Consider the following 15958-nt stretch of genomic DNA (forward strand, 5'->3'; position numbering starts at 1 on the left):
TTAGCCCAGTACTCTGTCTTCCTGTTATTCCTTCCAAAATGAATCACCTCACACTTTTCTGCATTAAACTCCATTTGCCACCTCTCAGCCCAGCTCTGCAGCTTATCTATGTCCCTCTGTAACTTGTCACATCCTTCTGCACTGTCCACATCTCCACCGACTGTAGTGTCATCTGCAAGTTTACTCACCCATCCTTCTACGCCCTCCTCCAGATCATTTATAAAAATGACAAACAGCAGTGGCCCCAAAACAGATCCTTGTGGTACACCACTAATAACTAGACTCCAGTCTGAACATTTCCCATCAACCACCACCCTTTGTCTTCTTCCAGCTAGCCAATTTCTGATCCAAACTACTAAATCACCCTGAATCCCATGCCTCTGTATTTTCTGCAATAGCCTACCGTGGGGAACCTTATCAAACACTTTACTGAAATCCATATACACCACATCAACTGCTTTACCCTCATCCACCTGTTTGGTCACCTTCTCAAAGAACTCAATAAGGTTTGTGAGGCACGACCTACCCTTCACAAAACCGTGTTGACTATCGCTTCTCACAGAGCACTTGAGTAGCAACAGTGTGTTTGTATGCAGAGAAGACAGGGAAATCAGAATGTGGGATGTTTCCCCACACCCTTTGATGGTCACATCTGAACACCTTTATGGCAATGGACAATGGTTTCATGGTCATCATTTGACTGTTAATTCCAAGTTTCATGAGATTACAATTTCACCATCTTCAATGGTGGGATTTGAAATCCGATCCCCAGAGCATTACCCCGGATTACTAGATACCACTTTGCCTCCCCTCAAACTTTGATCCAGTGTAAAGGGTCACAGAAAGGATAAATGAAAGTTGGTCTGGCCTCAACACATGTCTTTTACACTGGTTTAGCCAATTATACCCAGACTACATGAATATGCGTAGCAGAAACATGAGCATTGCAAGCCTTTTATAGATCGGGAGACACAGGATTGAAAGGTAAAATTAACGTTTAAATATTCTTCATATAGCCGATGCATTTGACCTACGTTATCGACAAATAGCTTTATAAAAACGTGTCAAATCATGCTTATTAAATCAATATCCATGTTCTAGTCTGCTAATGGATCACAGAACTCAGAAATTCATGGAATTTCTAAAGAAACTATGGGCGCGATTCTCCGCTCCCCACGCCGGGTGGGAGAATCGCGGGAGGGCCGGGCGACTCACGACACGCCCCCCCTGCGATTCTCCCACCCCCCGCTCGGAAGAATCGCCGTTTTTCACGGCGAGCGGCAATTCTCAGACCCGGATGGGCCGAGCGGCCTGCCGTTCGCGACCGGTTCACGATGGCGGCAACCACACCTGGTCGCTTCCATCGTGAACATGGCGCCAAACGCTGGTTTGACGCTTGTGGGGGCGGAGAGGGGAGTGAGCACCACAGCCGTGCTCGGGAGGGGACTGGCCCGCGATCGGTGCCCACCGATCGCCGGGCCGGCGTCTCAAAGGGACGCACTCTTTCCCCTCCGCCGGCCCACAAGATCAAGGAGGGGAAGACGGCAACCGGTCATGCGCCAGCGACAAGGCCCGGCGGCCGACAATAACTGAGCGCCGCTCCTTGCCCCCCAGGTGGGGGTGAATAAGGCGAGAGGAGCGGCCTCCGAGGCCGTCGTGAAACTCGGCCGAGTTCACGATGGCCTTCTCGATTTTCCACGGGAGCGGAGAATTCCGCCCTATATGTAGTTGAGCAGCAAATCTTAAACAGCTTGTTTTGAAGTGTTAATCAATCTTTGTTTTACAGGTGGCTGAGCCATTCAACAGCTTCACTGGCTGCCTGGAAATAATGAAAATCAATGGATGGGGGCCCTTCGTTCTTTCGAATGCTATTAGCAGAAACAACATTGATTACTGCAGGTAGATGACTGCGTTTTTGAAGCTGCGATATATAGGCTGGAATTTTCCAGCTGTTAAGATTATCTTTTCCCGCTAGCAGCACACCCCCACGCACAGGTTTCCCGGCGGTGTGGGGTGTCTTCAATGGGAAATCCCATTGGCGGCACGGTGGAACAGTGTTCAATTCCGGCCTTGTGTGACGGTCTGTGTGGAGTTTGCATGTGCCTGCGTGGGTTTTGTCCAGGTGCTCTGGTTTTCCTCCCAAGATGTGCAGGTTTAGGTAGATTGGACATGTTAAATTGCTCCTTAATGTCTCAAATTGGGTGGGGTTTTGGGGATTGGGTGGGGAACTGGCCTGGGTGAGGTGCTTTTTCAGCGGGTCAGTGCAGACTTGATTGGCCGAATGGCCTCCTTCTACACTGCAGTGATTCTATGGATGCGGTGGGAAGTGCAACTCACTGTCAGCAACCGTTGTGCCACCGAGAATCATGTAGCCACGGAACCCACCCAGATAATGTCACAATCCCTCAGACAAGAAAATGACCCGCCCAAAGAAAACAAATTACCAACACGAGTTTACCTTTTGTAACTTTAACATGAATCAGAACCAATGAAAATTAAATATGAATTAACAGACAAAGGGGGCTGAATTCTCCACACCCCGACGCCGAAATTGCGGGCGGAGAATCCGTTTTGCTGCTGAAATCGGGAGCGGCGGCAGTTTTTAAATTCACCGTGCTCCCGAAAAGTACACCGTAGAGTACACCGCGCCAGGTATCCACCGCTTTAGGCTGTTGCCCGCCATGCAATGCTTCGGTGCCGACCGGCTGAATTCCTGAATCAGTTTACCAGACTGATTCCTGGGATGGTGGGATTGAAGTATGAGGAGAGATTGAATCGGTTTGGATTGGATTCGCTGTAATTCAGAAGAATGAGGGGAGGGAGAGGGGGGGGGGGGGGGAGGGGGGGGGGGGGGGGGAAATCTCATAGAAAGCTATAAAATTCTTAGAGATCTAGATAGGGTAGATGCAGGATGTTTCTGATGGTGGGTATGTCTAGAACCAAGGGTCACGGTCTGAGGATATTGGATTGACCATTTAGGACAGATTAGAAGGACTTTCTTCACCTAGAGAATGGTCGGTCTGTGCAATAAGTTACCTCAGGAAGTAGTTGAGGCCAAAATGTTGCATGTTTTCAAGAAGCAGTTAGATATCGCACTTAGGGCAAATGGGATCAAAGGATATGGAGGGAAAGCAGGATTAGGCTATTGAGTTGGATGATCATCCATGGTCATAATGAATGGCACAAAGGGCCTCCTCCTGCTCCTATTTTTTACGTTTTTATAAGGACACAGGATCAAATAATGTGATTACACTGAGTTAGAGAGATACCTAGATGGAGGACAAAAGGAACGGAGAATAAAATATATGCATGCACACTTGACACTGTCTACGAAGGCACACATGTGAGGATAGTTTCAGTGCTGGATTTCTGCAAGTGCGCACTGTCTAGCTATACACAGAAATCATTAAATCAAAGGACTTGCGTTCATATAGCACCATCCACAACTTTAGAATGTCCAAAAGTGTTTCAAAGCCTATGAAGTTGCTTTGAAGTGTAGTCACTGCACCATATCGAAAACAGGGCAGCCAAACTGCACTCAGTGAGCTCACTCAAACTGCAATGATAAGATTCTGTTTTCTTAACATTTGGGGATAAATAATGGCCAGGCAGTACACCCCTGCTCTTCTATCAATAGAAAATTTGACATGGGCACCCGAGAGACCATACAGGGCTCCTCTTTAATGTCCCATCCAAAGGATACCCCCTCCGACAGTGTAGAATTCCCTCAGTAGCACACTGGAATCTCAGCTTAGATTAAGTGGGGCTTAGACCCACAAACCCATATGATTCAGAGGCAAGAGGACGTGCCACTGAGAGACGGAATTGGAATTCAGAGAAATTAAGTTGAGCGTATAGGGAAGCTTGGTTAGACTATACTTGGGAGTGCTGGAAGCAACCCCGTTCTCCAGACTATAAAATGATATAGAGGCACTGGAGAAAAGAAGAATTATTGAACAGATGCCAGAGTGAAAGTTTATAATTATCAGGATAAAGTCGACATGCTACTGTAGTGTCTTTTTTTTGTAGAATAGCTGTCTGAGGGGCAAGCAATCCTTCAGCTGTTCTTCATTAAAATTAACATGATTGTCATATCACCAAAAATCTTTAGCTGTAAGTCTGTTTTTGAATTGGAACCATTTAAAACCAGCTGCTTGCCCCAGTCTCCAGATCTAATCAAACTTGACATTTTATCCAGATGTTTGCGGTTCCGGGGAAAACTGTGCCATTGCAGCCCTGATCACTGATTTTGATCTCCTTGAAACTTAAGAGACAGCGTACATAGAACATAACAGCGCAGTACAGGCACTTCGGCCCACGATGTTGCGCCGTCCTGTGAAACCCCTCTAAAGTCCCTCGACACTATTCCCTTATCGTCCATATGCCTATCCAATGACCATTTGAATGCGTTTAGTGTTGGCGAGTCCACTACTGTTGCAGGCAGGGCATTCCACGCCCTTACTACTCTCTGAGTAAAGAATCTACCTCCGACATCTGTCCTATATCTATCTCCCCTCAATTTAAAGCTATGTCCCCTCGAGCTAGCCATCACCATCTGAGGAAAAAGGCTCTCACTGTCCACCCTATCTAATCCTCTGATCATCTTGTATGCCTCAATTAAGTCACCTCTTAACCTTTTTCTCTCTAACGAAAACAGCCTCAAGTTCTTCAGCCTTTCCTCATATGATCTTCCCTCCATACCAGGCAACATTCTTGTAAATCTCCTCTGTACCCTTTCCAATGCTTCCACATCCTTCCCATAATGTGGCCACCAGAACTGCACACAATACTCCAAATGCGGCCGCACCAGAGTTTTGTACAACTGCAACATGACCTCATGGCTCCGAAATTCAATTCCTCTACCAATAAAAGCTAACACACCGTACGCCGTCTTAATAACCCTCTCAACCTGGATGGCAACCCAACTAACCTCCAACTAACTTCACTTCGGAGGTTTATAATTGTATTTCCTTTCATGAGATGTGGGTGTCGTTGGCCCGGCCAACATTTGTTGTTAATTGCCAATTGCCCTTGAACAGAGTGGCTTTCTCGGCCACTTCAGAGGGCAGTTAAAGGTCAACCGCATTGCTGTGGGTCTGGAGTCACATGCAGGCCACACCAGGTAAGGAGGGCAGATTTCCTTCCCTAAAGAACATTATTGAACCAGATGGGGTTTTACAACAATCGATGGTAGTTTCTTGGGCATCTATTACTGAGATTAGCTTCCAGTTCCAGATTTTTTAATAGAATTTGAATTCCACCAGTTGCTAAAGCGGGATTTGAACCCAGGTCCCAAAACATTACCCGAGGCCTCTGGATTGCCATTAAGTCGTAGTTTAAAGACATTACTACTAGACTACCATCTCCTATTACAATTAGAAGGGAATTACAACTTTACAATTATACAGAGCGTTGAAAACTTACAACATCAAGGCAAATAAAAATCAAAAGGAGTAATATGTTAAAATAGCTCAGATCAGTCTGATTAACGCTTTAGTGAGGCCTCACGGTAGCATGGTGGTTAGCATCAATGCTTCACAGCTCCAGGGTCCCAGGTTCGATTCCCGGCTGGGTCACTGTCTGTGTGGAGTCTGCACGTCCTCCCCGTGTGTGCGTGGGTTTCCTCCGGGTGCTCCGGTTTCCTCCCACAGTCCAAAGATGTGCGGGTTAGGTGGATTGGCCATGCTAAATTGCCCGTAGTGTAAGGTTAATGGGGGGATTGTTGGGTTACGGGTATAAGGGTTACGTGGGTTTAAGTAGGGTGATCATTGCTCGGCACAACATCGAGGGCCGAAGGGCCTGTTCTGTGCTGTACTGTACTGTTCTATAGTTAAAAAGATCACCAGATCAAAAGATGAGAGAGAGAATCTTGCCAAGGACCCAGAATTTGAAGGTTCCATTGGTGCAGTGTACAGGTCCAGCAGAAATGCGGCAGACACCACTGGAAAAGAAAATCCGGGGCCATTCTGGGAATTAAAGGACTGCACATTCCCCTCCAGGAACGAAGCAAACCCAGTGTCTGAAAAAAAAGGCAGATGCATTTCGATAAAGAGAAACACAACATAAAGGAGCGCAAAAAGTGAGTCAAATGGAGAAAACCGTACACCATAAAAACAGAGTACTACTGCCGTTCCTCAACCCGTGACAGACCGAGATGTGGAAGAACTGACAAACCTCAAGACCGCCATAGACTTGAGATAGAACAGAAGGGATATGGAGTTAAAAATTGTAGTGTAATGCTCCATCGAGTGGGGAAAAGTTCTTTCAGTGAAGAAAAGGAGATATTGGATATTGTGATATATGGCTGGACGCCATTGCAATGTAAAGGTGATTGACAGAGTAGGAATTGAAGTGGGACTGAAGAATATCACCGCCCACTGTATGATGCATGCAGTCACATGCTAACAGACTCTCCGAGAACGCCAGGCAGGACTCTAAAGGCAGGCAGCCAGCCTGTATGGTGGAATTGCACCATGCATGGCCATATGTTGGAACTGTAAATAGTTAAAGACTACCAATAAAGGATCCATGCTTAAAGAGACAAGTCTCAAGATCTCATCAATGAGACACCACAGAGTGAGACACAATATTAAATAACCCATCATATTACAAGGTGGGAGTGTCAGAGGTGGGATTGACGGAGGTAATCAACAAGATAGGCAGTAGCCAAATGCATGAACCCAAAACAGCATCCTAAGGATGGAAAAAAATGAAGCCTAACTAGAGATTGGATTGGATTTGTTTTTTCTGCGTGCAGCTCAAACAAATCATTTAGTACATGGAAAGAAAATACATAATAGGGCAACACAAGGTACGCAATGTAAATACCTAGACATCGGCATCAGGTGAAGCATACAGGAGTGTAGCATTAATCAGATCAGTCCACATGATGGTTGTTTCGGAGTCTGGTAACAGCGGGGAAGAAGCCGTTTTTGAATCGGTGTGTGTGTTCTCAAGATTTTGAATCTCCTGCCCAATGGAAGAAATTGGAAGAGTGAGTAAACCAGGCGGGAGGGGTCTTTGATTATGCTGCCCCCTGTCCCACGGAAGTGGGAGGTGTAGACAGAATCAATGAATAGGAGGCGAGTTTGTGTGATGGATAGAGTTCATGACTCTATAGTGTATGATATTGGGCCGAGCAGTTGCCTTACCGGACTGTGATGCAACCAGATAGGATGCTTTCAGTGGTGCAACTGTAAAAGTTGGTAAGAGTCAATGTGGATATGCCGAATTTCCTTAGCTTCCTGAAGAAGTATAGGTGCTGTTGTGCTTTCTTGGTCATAACACCGACGTAGGTGGACCAGGACAGATTTTTGGTAATCCTAGGAATTTGAAGCTGTCAACCATCTCCGCCTCAGTCCTTTGATGCAGACAGGGGTGCGTGGATGTTTCCTGAAGTCAATGGCCAGCTCTTTAGTTTTGTTGGCATTGACAGAGAGATTGTTGTTGTTACACCACTCCACTAGGTTCTCTATCTCCCTCCTGTTATTCTGACTCGTCGTTGTTCGAGATCCGACCTACAATGGTCATGTTGTCAGCAAACTTGTGGATGGCGTTGGAGCCAAATTTTGCCACGCAGTCGTGTGTATAGGGAGTATAGTTGGGGCTCAGTACGCAGCCTTGCAGTGCCCCGGTATCGAGGACTATCGTGGAGGAGGTGTTGTTGTTTATTTTTACTACTTGTGGTCTATGGGTCAGAAAATCAAGTTGCAAAGTGAGGAGCCACGTCCTAGGTTTGAGCTTTAATATGATCTTGGCTGGGATTATGGTGTTGAAGGCAGAGCTGTAGTCAATAATGTAGTCTGATGTAAGAGTCCTTGTTATTGAGATGCTCCAGGGATGAGTGTAGGGCCAATGAGACGGCATCTGTGTGTTGTTGGAGCTGCACTCAACCAGGCAAATGGAGAATATTCCATTACACTCCTGACTTGAGACTTGTAGACTTTGGGGGACCAGGAGGCGAGTTACTCACTACAGGATTCCTAGCTCTGATCTGCTCTTGTTGCCACAGTACTTATATGGCTAGTCCAGTTCAGTTTCTGGTCAATATTAACCCCCAGGATATTGATAGTGTGGGATTCAACTATTGTAATGCCATTGAATGTCAAGGGGCAAAGAGTAGATTCTCTCTTCTTGGAGACGGACATTTCCTGGCACTTGTGTGCCGTGAATTTTTCTTGTCACTTATCAGCCCAAGCCTGGATATTATTGAAATGATGCTGCATATATACATGGACCGATTCCATATCTGAGGAGTCACGAATAGTGCCAAGCATTCTGCTGTCATCCGCAAACATCCCCACTTCTGACCTCATGACGGGAGGGAAACAGATGAAGATGGTGGGGTCTGGGACACGACCCTGAGGAACTTCTGCAGTGATATCCTGGAACTGAGATCATTGACCTCCAACCACCACAACCATCTTCCTTTGTGCCAGGCATGACTCCAAACAATGGAGAGTGTTTCCCGATTCCCATGGACTCCAGTTTTGCTAAAGCTCCTTGATGCCAAACCTGGTCAAATGCTGCCTCTAAGTCAAGGGCATTCACTCTCACTTCACCTCTAGCATTCAGCTTTTTTGTTCATGTTTGAACCAAGGCTGTAATAAGGTCAGGAGCTGAGTGGCAGTGAGCAGTTTATGGTAAGCAAGTGCCACTTGTTTGTACTGTTGATGACCCCTTCTATTACTTGATTGATGATCTCAAGTTGACTGATGGGGTGCTAATTGACCAAATTGGATTCATCCTGCTTTTTGTATACAGGATACACCTGGGCAATTTTCCACATTGAAGGGTAGATGCCAGTGTTGTAGCTGTACTAAAACAGCTCGGCTAGGGGTGCGGCAAGTCTTACTGTTGCCAGAATGTTATCAGAGTCCATAGCCTTTTATCCAATGCCTTCAGCCGTTTTTTGATATCCTGTGAAGTTAATCGAATTGGTTGAAGACTGACATCTGTGATAGAACATAGAACAGTACAGCACAGAACAGGCCCTTCGGCCCTCGATGTTGTGCCGAGCAATGATAACCATACTCAAACCCACGTATCCACCCTATACCCGTAACCCAACAACCCCCCCCCCCCCCCCCCCCTCCCACCTTACTCCTGTGATGATGGGGACCTCCGGAGGGACTGAGATGGATCATCCACTCGGCACTTCTGACTGAAGAATATTGCAAATGCCTCAGCATTGTCTTTTGCACAGATGTGCTGGGCCCCTCCATCATTGAGGATGGGGCTATTAGTGGAGTCTCCCCCTCCAGTGAGTTGTTTAATTGTCCACCACCATTCACGGCTGGATGTGGCAGGACTGCTGAGCTTAGATCTGATCTGGTTGTGGAATTGCTTAGCTCTGTCTATTACTTGACATGACCACAACCACCATCATTAAAGCCCTACACACCATCTTCTCCCTGTTCGATTTCCCCGCTTACATTCATAGCGATAGGGGGTCCTCCTTTATGAGTGACGAGCTGTGTCAATTCCTGCTCAGCAGGGGCATTGCCTCCAGCAGGACGACCAGTTACAACCCCCGGGGTAATGGACAGGTCGAGAGGGAGAACGGTACGGTCTGGAAGACCGTCCTGCTGGCCCTGCGGTCCATAGATCTCCCAGTCTCCCACTGGCAAGAGGTCCTCCCAGACCCCCTCCATTCTATCCGGTCACTCCTCTGTACCTCCACTAACCAAATGCCTCACGAACGCCTTCTTGTTTTTCCCAGGAAGTCTTCCTCAGGGACCCCGCTCCCAACCTGGCTGGCTACCCCCGGTCCCATCCTGCTCCGGAAGCACGTGCGGGTGCACAAGTCGGACCCGTTGGTTGAAAGAGTCCAGCTACTCCACGCAAACCCGCAATACGCGTATGTGGAGTATCCCGACGGCCGACAGGAAACGGTCTCCCTTCGGGACCTGGCACCCGCCAGATCGCGGCCACAACCCCCCGGCGCCAACCCCCCCAACCTCAACTGCCCCCAGCAAACGCCCCCTCCCCAGCCCCACCGACACCTACACACCCGCGGCCCAGCAGACAGGACAACCCTCCCCCCAGCCTGGCCCCCGCTAGCTCCGACCAGGGGTACGGACACAAGAACAGGATCATCGCTCCCGGAGTCACGGACGACCACCGCTCCAACGGCGCCGGCACAGCTATGCAGGCCGCACAGGACGTCCAAGGCACCCGATCGGCTGATCGAATCAATGTGACCTGCTGATGGACTCTTGTTTTCCTTGTCTGATCTCCATTTTATCCCCCCCCCCAGTTGTTTTACACACTGTACATAGTTTTGCTTGTATTTTGCACATAATTGTGGGCCAGTGGGCACCCATCAATGCAATGGTACGACCTAACATCTCTAGTCATACTACCAGTCACTCATGTACTCAAGGGACACGCACCCCCCTCCCTCCCATGTCCGCGTTTCCCATATCACCCCCACCCCCCTCCCCGGTTCCTTTTTCAACAGGGGGTGAATGTGGTAGTATGACTAGGGGTATTACGGTACCTGGAAGTGTGAGCTGCCATTGGTGCAGAGGACTTGCTGCCCATTGGCCCAGGTATGTCATGTGCCTCTCAGCCGACTGGCTGAGAGGTAGGTAGCTCCGCCTATGAGGCGGGTATAAGAACCCGTGTTCCCCGTCAGTCTGCCATTCTGTTGTAGACATTCTAATAATGTCTAATAATGTCACTGGGATAATGTCTACATACATCTGCTGCCGGATAGACTTCTTGTGCATTAAAGCCTATCGTTCGGACTTTATCTACGTTTCGTGTCCATTGATTGTGCATCAAACCTCTGGATTATTGAATTGTTTTTCATGGCATTAATAACAGTTTGAATAGCCCTCTCAGCCACAGCCAGCCTGTTCAATGCTGGTGGTAGGGGGCTGTCCTCATTGTGTTGTGTGCCCTTTGCTTTCACAAAGCGCCGGAGATCTTCACCAGTAAAGGGGGTGCCTTTGTCCAAAACAATTGACTCGGGAAGCCACTGGGAACTGGACTCCAACTCTTGAACTGATATCTGTTTCAAGTGGGCAGCACCAAAAACATCTTGCCCAGGAATGAGCCTGCATAATCAATGCGGATCCTGGTCCACCGGTGACCTGGCCATTCCCAGGGTGAAGAATGTCTGAAGGTGGCAAGGATTGCTGAATTTAGCAAGGATGTATGAGTTTTTTGAAGGCTTTGACTATGCCTGGCCATCAGACGTAACTGTGCGCAAACATCTTCATCTTTCTTTGCCTTAGATGGATGCTGAGTAACTCTTGAAGGAGAGGACCCCTAGCCTGAGGCGGAACGACCACCTGTGATCCCCAGAGAATCACCTTGTCTTCACATGTCAACTCGTCATGACGAGTGAAGTACGGCCTCAGCTATTCAGGCCTCGTAACTTCAGCCAGACTGTATCATTCGTCTGACCTTTGAAAGAGTAGGGTCTCTTTGGGTTCAGCTGCGGATGTTCCCCGCGGACACTGGCAGGGTGTCTCGGACGTTTGGTGGCAGAAAGCTGTTGGGTAGGGGCAGGTGACATACTGATTCCTCCATAAATTAGCAATTTGTGTCCCAGGCTGGTGCTGAAAATCATAGTTGTAAGCTGCCAACAGGGCCTAACGGTGCACCCTCACTGAGGCTATGGGCGGTATGGGCTTATCTTCCCTGAACAGGCCCAGCAATGGTTATTGGTCAGTCACTATGTCAAAACATTGACCATACACATACTGGTGGAACTTCTTCACATCGAATATAACGGTGAAGCATTCCTGCTCAATCTGGACACAGTTTCATTCTGCTTCAGAAACGGTCCACGAGGCAAAGGTGTGTTCGGTACCATCGCCCATTTTTTGGATAAAACCGTCCCTGTGCCGTAAGGGGACGTGTCACATGTCAGCATGATTGGTTTCCCGGGATCAAAATATTGCAGGAGGTTTGAAGACTGTAATATTTGCTTCATAACTGGGGAGGCTTCCTCTTGGGGCTCCCTCCATTGCCACCGCTGATTTCCTTAATAGCTGGTGTAATGGTGCCAATGTTGTGGTCTGATTAAACCCTGCCCTGTTCTTCGCCAGATCTGCATCCTGGTCATGATACACCCGCAGCTCGTTCCCTTCCCAGGTGCACTTCCTGGTCTGCCTCACCCACCAAAGAATCTTCTCTTCGTCCAAGAAGCGATGCAACTGGACCATCATCGCCCTTGGCAGCTCGCCCGCCTGTGGCCTCCTCATCAGCGCCCTGTGCGCTCAGTTGACCTTCAGGGGACGGTCGAAGGCCCCTCTCTCATCAGCTTCTCCAACATTTTGGCTACATAGCTGTGGCCTCCGCTCTTTCGATGACTTCGAGCATCCCCACGATACCCAAATTCTGCCTTCTGGAGCGGTTCTCCAGAACCTCTATCTTCTCCTTGAGCCTCTTCTGGGTCTCCTGCATCAACCCCACCTCAGCCACCGACATGGCCAACTGCTCCTCATGCTCCCCCACTGCCTCCTCCACTTTCTGGATCCGCAGGCCCTGGAACTCCAGCCTCTGCTCCATCCTCTCAAAACTCCCGGCGGTCGTCCTTCTACTGTAATCGACCGCAGGGCTAACATCTAGTAGATTAAAGCCATACTTTTGTTCAGCAACTCGTCTCGCGTTCAATTGATGGTACATCAATATTATAGGTACCAGCTTAGATTCAAAAGACTGGAAAATATAAATACCTTTCACAATATCAGGATGTGCAAAAGCATTTCATGGTCGTTAAATCACTTTTTGAAGTGTTGTTGCAGTGGTAATCTTGGAAAATGCAGCAGTCTGCTTGTGCATGAAACCCCACAAGCAGCAATGAAATAAATAACCCCGGGGTGTGCTTTCTCAGTTCTCCTGGTCAAGGGTCTACATGGTTGAGAACTCCATTGCTCTTCCACCAATAGTGTTGTGTGATCTTTTACATCCATTCTGAAAAGTGCAGTATTCTTGCTGTGCTATGTAGGAGTGCCAGTCTAGGTTATGTGCTCAAAGCTCCAGACGGTAACTCAAACCTACCACCTCCCACTCAGACGTGAGAGAGCTACCCACTGAGTTCAGGCTGGAATCTTAGAATTCCATATTTTTTTGAAAATGACATAACCCTCCATGAGGACCAGGGGGACTCGTGGAGTACGAGCTTCCCAGGTAGGGGGCGGAGGCCAACCACCTGGGGCTCATTATGAGCTAACATAAAAGCAGGCCCAAAACAGGGCCTGGTGTGGTTATTCCTCCCAGCTCGGATTGTACTGGGAGCGATATGATATATGCTGTGCTGTGTTATGCAGACCTTCATAAAAAGTGTAAATAAATCTGTTTGTTTACTGCCAGCTTCCCCGGAGTCATTAAAGAAAATGTTATGGAATACAAAAGCCTAGAGGAAATGATATTTAAAACTTTATTAAGGTCTCCTTTGAAGCGTTATTTGCAATATTGGGCACCGCACAGTTGAAGGTTTCAGGGAAGCGCAACATTACCTGGAATAATAAAATATAAATACAACTTGGAAAATGGAGACATTTCTACTTAGAAGAGACCAAATTACAGGATAATATAGTGGGACTGTTTAACATTGTAAATGGAATGAAGGACTGAGTAGATAGAGGTAAATTGTTTCTGGTATTTGAGGGCAGGAATACACCTACAAGAAGATTCGTGCAGAAGTTGGGAGAAATTTCTTCACACAGCATGTTGTAAGGCCCTGAGTTCACTCCCAAGGTTAGCCATTAGGCAAAACTATCATAGCCGAGTCAAGGTAAGATTGCATAGGTAGATGCAGAGAAAGGGGGTGAAGCTACATAGGACTAATTAGGATTAACTGCATGTATGGAGAAACACTTGCACAGAAAGGCCAATGGGGCCAAATGGCTTGATTCTGCATTGACTACCACGAAAACTAAATAAAATGACAACTGTACTGATTTTTAGTTATTTATGTCCAAGTCCCGTGTTTTGCAAACTTTTTTTCCGGCGACCCATTTTTACAAAATGGCCACCTCTCGCGACCCACGCCACATTCGCAATAAATTCTCCATAGTTACTTCTTCGAACATCACATTCATTGTTCTGTATTATCACTTCTGTATTATTAAATGTAAAAGAAAATGTAAATACAAATATATTTTCTATTTTTTGTTGTTATAACTAAATAACTAAATGTCTAAATAACTTGTCATAAAAGTCTTCCTTCCTCCACCATGATTTCCACCTACTGTGTTGACAGGGCCCTCAACAGGGCAGTTCATCTCCCGGGCCACTACCCTCGCCCCCTCTCTTCCCTCCCAGAACAAGGATAGAGACCCCCTCGTTCTCACATTTCACCCCACCAGCCTCCATATGCAAAGCATAATCCTCCAGCGTGATGCCACCACCAAACACATCTTCCCTTCACTCCCTCTGTCAGCATTCCGCAGTGACCATTCCCTATGAGATTATCTAGTCCACTCCTCCACCATACCCAACTCGGCTCCCATCACCCACGGCACTTTTCCATGCAATCGCAGAAGGTGTAACATCTGCCCCTTTACCTCTTCCATGCTTAACAACCGAGGCCCAAAACACTCATTCCAGGTTAAGCAGCGTTTCATTTGCACCTCTTTCAATCTGATCTGTTACATTCGCTGCTCCCAATGTGGTCTCCTCTATATCGGAGAGAACAAACGCAGACTGGGTGATTGCTTTGCTGAGCATGCTTCGGTCTTTGCGCGTTCTGGACCCTGACCTTCCTGTTGCTTGCCATTTTAACACAAGGGGGGGGGGGGAGAATGCTGGAAAATCTCAGCAAGTCTGGCAGCATCTGTAGGGAGAGAAAAGAGCTAATGTTTCGAGTCCGATGACTCTTTGTCAAAGCTAACAGACAAAGTGTCCCCTCACCCATTCCAATCTCTCTCCTTCTGAACTTTCTGCTCTTCACTCTGTCAGGTCTAACCCCGACGCTTTCTCTGTCTGTTAGCTTTGGGGACATGTCAGTGGACTAAGCTACTGGAAAGCGAAAGATTTCCTCTCGGAGCCTGTATTGAAGACCAGCCCAGATGGAAATGGTTGAGAGCTCTTGAACAAAGAGCAGTAAAATTGATCTACCAAGATGAGATCCTAGCTCTAGTGCTGCAGATTAGTGTTGGATTACTTGTAGAGCAAATAAATTTGGCATGCTGAAGAAGATTTTGAAGACGTTACAGTCCAGATTCACCAGAATGATACCAGGGGTAAAGGGGTTAAATTATGTGGACAGGCTGCTTAGACAAGTTTCTATTTCATTGTCTTAGAAGATTGATCAACAATCCAATTGAGGTATTTCTGAAAGTTAAAAGAATTGATGGGGTAGTTAGAGAGAAACACTTTCCGTTGTTGGAGAAGAACAAAGAACAATACAGCGCAGGAACTGCAAGCCCCTGCCGATCACATGTCCTATCTAGACCAACCTCCTGAATCCTTCTATACCCCGTCTGTTCATGTGCCTATCCGGATAAGTCTTAAAGGTCGCTAACGTATCGGCCTCAACCACCTCACGTGGCAGTGCATTCCAGGTCACCACCACCCTCTGTGTAAAAAAACTTCCCCCGCACATCTCCACTGAACCTGTCCCCCCTCACCTTGAACTTGTGCCCCTTCGTAATTGTCATTTCCGCCCTGGGAAAAAGCCTCCAACTTTTCACCCTATCTATACCCCTAATAATTTTATAAGCATCTGTCAGGTGCCCCTCAGCCTCCGTCTCTCCAGGGAAACAATCCCAGTTTATTCAATCTCTCCTCACAGCTAATACCCTTCATACCAGGCAACATCCTGGGAAACTCTCTCCAAAGCCTCCATAGCCTTCTGGTAGTGCGGTGACCAGAATTGGACACAGTATTCCAAATGTGGCCGAACTAATGTTCTATATAACTGTAACGTAATTTTCAAGCTTTTATACTCAATACCCAGTCTTTTGAAGGCAAGCATGCCATATGCTTTCTTTACCAC

The 15958-nt window shown here is 47.4% G+C and overlaps 1 protein-coding gene across 18 annotated transcripts in view; it reads left to right on the forward strand.

Annotated features, from left to right (window-relative positions):
• eys (eyes shut homolog) overlaps positions 1 to 15958 on the forward strand; it is a 3376609-nt gene that overhangs the window by 2773907 nt on the left and 586744 nt on the right. For all 18 annotated transcript variants that reach the window (XM_038800705.1, XM_038800706.1, XM_038800712.1 and 15 more), the window contains one exon: positions 1787 to 1899. In XM_038800705.1, coding sequence (XP_038656633.1) covers positions 1787 to 1899 — 113 coding nt within the window. The remainder of the gene's footprint in view (positions 1 to 1786; positions 1900 to 15958) is intronic.

The sequence above is a fragment of the Scyliorhinus canicula genome, chromosome 6 (genome assembly GCF_902713615.1).
Source record: "Scyliorhinus canicula chromosome 6, sScyCan1.1, whole genome shotgun sequence".
In the NCBI taxonomy this organism is placed as follows: Eukaryota; Metazoa; Chordata; class Chondrichthyes; order Carcharhiniformes; family Scyliorhinidae; genus Scyliorhinus; species Scyliorhinus canicula.